Source organism: Vanessa tameamea, chromosome 18 (assembly GCF_037043105.1).
Source record: "Vanessa tameamea isolate UH-Manoa-2023 chromosome 18, ilVanTame1 primary haplotype, whole genome shotgun sequence".
NCBI lineage: Eukaryota > Metazoa > Arthropoda > Insecta > Lepidoptera > Nymphalidae > Vanessa > Vanessa tameamea.
In genome coordinates, this window is record NC_087326.1 from 9,987,512 (window position 1) to 9,991,790 (window position 4,279).

Below are 4,279 nucleotides of genomic sequence, written 5' to 3' on the forward strand. Positions count from 1 at the left end.
TATTTAAGAATATTTTTATTTTGTGTTTTAAATATAGTTCAAAAATCGCTGTTCACTGATTTTATTGTGCATGTGCCTATTCTATAAATTGGCTCATTTTTTTTCAATGTATGCTGAATGAATAGAGCTGACTATCGCTGCATCTGGCTTTGTTTATATTTATAATTCTACACATTATACTTATGATTTTTTGTCTCTCTCGTTCTAATCACTCGCGTGATATAATCTTGCAAGCAGTCCATTGATAGAGTCAGCGTATCTTCGAGTATTAAACCGGAGCCTGATAAGAAATGTTATTACTTATTTGTATAATGTTGACTGTTTTTGTTTATGATTGAAGACCCAGCTTCAAGTAAATAGGAACGTCAAATAAGTAACAATATTTAATATAGTTTCCAATATTTATTTTTCCAATTTTTGTTACAATCATCCATTATCTTTCGCTTTTCAAACCAGATTAACAATTCCCATGTCAAATTCAAAAATATTCTTCCTCTACTTTTATTATAAAAATGTCAAACCAAAAAGTATTCATTACATTTATATAATTCTGTGATTGAATATAACTCAATAGCTAAAAGCTATACAACCTTAAATGATTATTTATAAATATTTTATATAAAATAATTTATAGGCTTACATGATGGTGTTCGACAAAATATATCATTGATTACCCTTAGTTATAAAAAATCGAATTATATGAAAATTTGCTCAGACATTGTACTTTTATATATCAGAATGATTGGACTTAATAAACTGGAGTTTTAATTTATTTCAACGCATATATTTTACAAATTCGAAACTAATGCTCTAACAGGTAACCTTATAAGTTTGTTTAACAAAAACTCGATTATTTACTCATCTATATTTCCCAAGATTCTGATGGTTGAATTTTAATGAAACACTATTACAAAATTGGTTATACTAGCTATGGATATATAATATATAATAATAAAAAATAATACCCTTTATCGTACCCCAATGACACACAAACAGTATACACAGTCAGTCTCATTACAAAAAGCGGTTTAACTAAAAACCATGGTTTAAACTAGGGTCTAAGCAAAAACGTTATTATAAAAACGGGTTTAGCGATAAACCATAGATTATACTGTGGACTAACTTTAAACCTCTGTGACTCAGGTTTTACGATGGTTTAAAGCGTATCTGTCAAAGTTTCTGTTATAAGTTTAAAAGTTACAATCAGTTGATAATTTTATTTTCTTTTTTGTTGTGTTGTACTGTTATAACGTAAAAAAAATGGACATGGACATGGTTGATTTAGTCGATATCGAGGACATGGAAGTCATCGAGTTGTTACAAACACCACGCGTAAATAACAGAAATCGTCTGCGACGAAATCCTTTCGTTGAGCTATCCGATGAAGATTTCAAGCAAAAGTATAGGTTTAACAAACGTTACGCAATGAAAATAATTAATTTAATAAGGGAAGATTTAACCAGAGATCCTAGAGGATGCTCAGTGTCTCCCGAAATACAAGTCGTTTGCGCATTACGAAGCTGGGCTCGACATGAAGTAAGTAGATTAAAATCTTAAATTGAATGTATCACATTAGTATCAGTATCAGTGTGTACTAAATTATGCCTAAGTTTCATACTAATATACGCTATTGTTTTTTTTATAGATCCAGGATGACACGGCCGATTTACATGGACTCTCACAACCTTTTATAAGTCAAACGTGTAAAAAAGTTGCAGACGCCATTGCTCAAATATCACATAGATTTATAAAAATGCCTGCTACATTAACAGAACAAGAGGAAGCAATGCAAAAATTTCGTAGAATAGCTAACTTCCCTACAGTAATTGGTGCAATTGACTGTACTCATGTTCGAATTAAAAAGTTAAATGTAGATGGTGGTCATCTATATATTAACCGCAAAGGATTTCCATCCCTCAATATCCAGGTATTGATATTACTATACATCAATACAATATTAAAATTGTGATCATTTATTCAGGCAGGCAGTTATTAACTTATATGATTTTTCTTTGAATGTATTTATGAAATATATTGATGCTTATTGATAGTAACAGACACTACAATGTTTAACTATTGTTTCAGGTCGCCTGTGATGCAGAATGTAAAATCATGGACATTGTTACCAGGTGGCGTGGGAGTGTTCATGACTCTAGAATATTTAGAGAAAGTCGTTTGAAGCAGCGATTTGAGGCTGGTGCATTCTCAGGCATATTGTTAGGAGACAGTGGCTATGCTTGTACACCATATTTGTTTACTCCTGTACTGAACCCTACAACACCTCAAGAGGAACGATACAACACTGCTCACATTAGAACAAGAAATGTAGTAGAAAGATGTTTTGGTCTATGGAAGCAGAGATTCCGGTGCTTATTAAGAGGGCAATATTGCAATATAGAAACTGCCAGAAAAACTATTGTGGCATGTGCTGTACTGCATAATATTGCTCTTGATATGAAGGAAGATGTGTTCAATACTGAGCCGAACAGCCATCAATTTAACTTACAAACTTCTGAACCGTTAGTTCAACCAATTGAAAATAATGTACGTGGAAATATAAGGAGACGGCAATTCATAGAAAGACATTTTTAATTTAAATTATTTATTTATATATATCTTTAATTATTAAAAATTTCCTCATTTTGTTATAAAATTCTCTTTTTTAATTTATTTTTATATAAATAGCACTTTTAACTGCTCAGCAGAACCTGAAAATCAATATTACCTTTAATCATAAATATAATGACAAAATGATATATTATAAATGATTTTTTTTGTTTAAAATTCACTTACAATTAATAATTACTGATAATTAATGGACTTCTTATTATTTTCTAGTAACTCAATTTGAAGTTCTAATTTTTTAATTTTTAATTTATATGTTTCAATTTTATATTGATGCTCCAATTCTAACATCTCCAACTGCCTCTCTTTAAATGCACTGTTGGTTCGCAATATTTCTTCTGCCATTTTATTTTTTCTGTAAATTTTTTAACATTTTTTCTACTTAGTTACATAAATATCAAGGTAAATAGTTTAAATACAAACATATTGTTAACAAATGTTTATTTAAATAAAGAAATAAAACAAAATTCTATAAAGCAAGTAATATGAATATATTCTTATGTTACTTACTTGTTTTTTGGATCACTATTTGTACATAAAACTCTTTTTTTTGTAGTAGTTTCCACATTTACATTATTTGAAGTACCTAAAAGAATTATAATTATTTATAGTTAATAAAATGAAAATTAAATCCTTTAAATTCATCTCATGTATATGTAAGTATTACAATGGTACAAATAGTACAAAATTATATATTTTATATTTACCCTGGCCCTTTTCAGCTTGTACCTCATTATTTTCTTTAAGATCTAATGGTGGTACAGCTGTACTTGGCCCCGCTTCTATTTCAATGTTTTTGTGGCCCAAAACATTCAACTCAGCCTACAAGTAATGATGATTAAATATAAATTTTATTAATAAATAGTGTTTTATTTTTTTAATATAAAAAATACATTATTATTATTACCACAGGTCTCATAGCATCACTATCAAAATTATTATATTCGACAATAAAATCGCCTGGAACAATATTTATTGTGGCTAGATCTTCCTGTGAAGGCGACTTGGGCTTATTCCCACCCCCCGTCTTTCCTAAATCTTGCCAATGAGTGGACAAGTTGGCTTTAGCTGTGAGCTTCATCCTCTTCCACGCTAACTTGACATCACCGTCTGACCTACACTTTCCCGTCAATTCATTTAATCTGAAAATATTTAATCAATGTTGATCATTTTTGTTGAGAAAGTAACGCATAATAAGGATAGGTACGGTAGGTTTTAAAAATGTAAACACCTCTTTGTTATATCTTTCCACTCTTGAGTTTTTTTATTGTTGGAGGAAGCTTTTGTACACCGATTTTCTATAATGTGGTGTATATCCTATAAATTTTAAATTAGAATTAGGTACATAATTTATTTAAAGACTGATTTCAAGTTTGAAGTAATTTATGTTTAAGTACTTACTTTTTCTTCAGTACTCCAATTCTCAGAACGTTTCCTTTTTTCCTGACTCATCACGAAATGACTTTAAAATAGTGTACGAGTGCAAGACGAAATTAGCAAAATTCAACCCTTGTTGCTCCGGTTTCAAATTACGCGCGAAACTTCTTACGAACGAAACTTGCGTTTCGTTACACGTATATTATAAGTTAAGATACATTAAATAATGTGCTAAAACATAAAACTACAAGCGACGTAATAAATTATATATACATCT

At 29.8% G+C, this 4,279-nt stretch overlaps 2 protein-coding genes across 2 annotated transcripts; one reads left to right on the forward strand and one right to left on the reverse strand.

Annotated features, from left to right (window-relative positions):
- Positions 1 to 1,263: 1,263 nt before the first annotated feature.
- LOC135193792 (putative nuclease HARBI1) lies at positions 1,264 to 2,831 on the forward strand. The gene is made up of 3 exons (XM_064217771.1): positions 1,264 to 1,536; positions 1,646 to 1,927; positions 2,086 to 2,831. The coding sequence occupies exons 1-3, from the start codon at positions 1,267 to 1,269 to the stop codon at positions 2,590 to 2,592; spliced, it is 1,059 nt and encodes a 352-aa protein (XP_064073841.1). The 5' UTR covers positions 1,264 to 1,266; the 3' UTR covers positions 2,593 to 2,831.
- Positions 2,699 to 3,930, reverse strand: LOC135193796 (uncharacterized). Its single transcript, XM_064217785.1, has 6 exons — positions 3,857 to 3,930; positions 3,533 to 3,767; positions 3,333 to 3,447; positions 3,136 to 3,211; positions 2,807 to 2,980; positions 2,699 to 2,708 (listed from the first exon to the last, which is right to left on the reverse strand). The coding sequence occupies exons 2-6, from the start codon at positions 3,704 to 3,706 to the stop codon at positions 2,699 to 2,701; spliced, it is 549 nt and encodes a 182-aa protein (XP_064073855.1). The 5' UTR covers positions 3,707 to 3,767; positions 3,857 to 3,930.
- Positions 3,931 to 4,279: the final 349 nt, after the last annotated feature.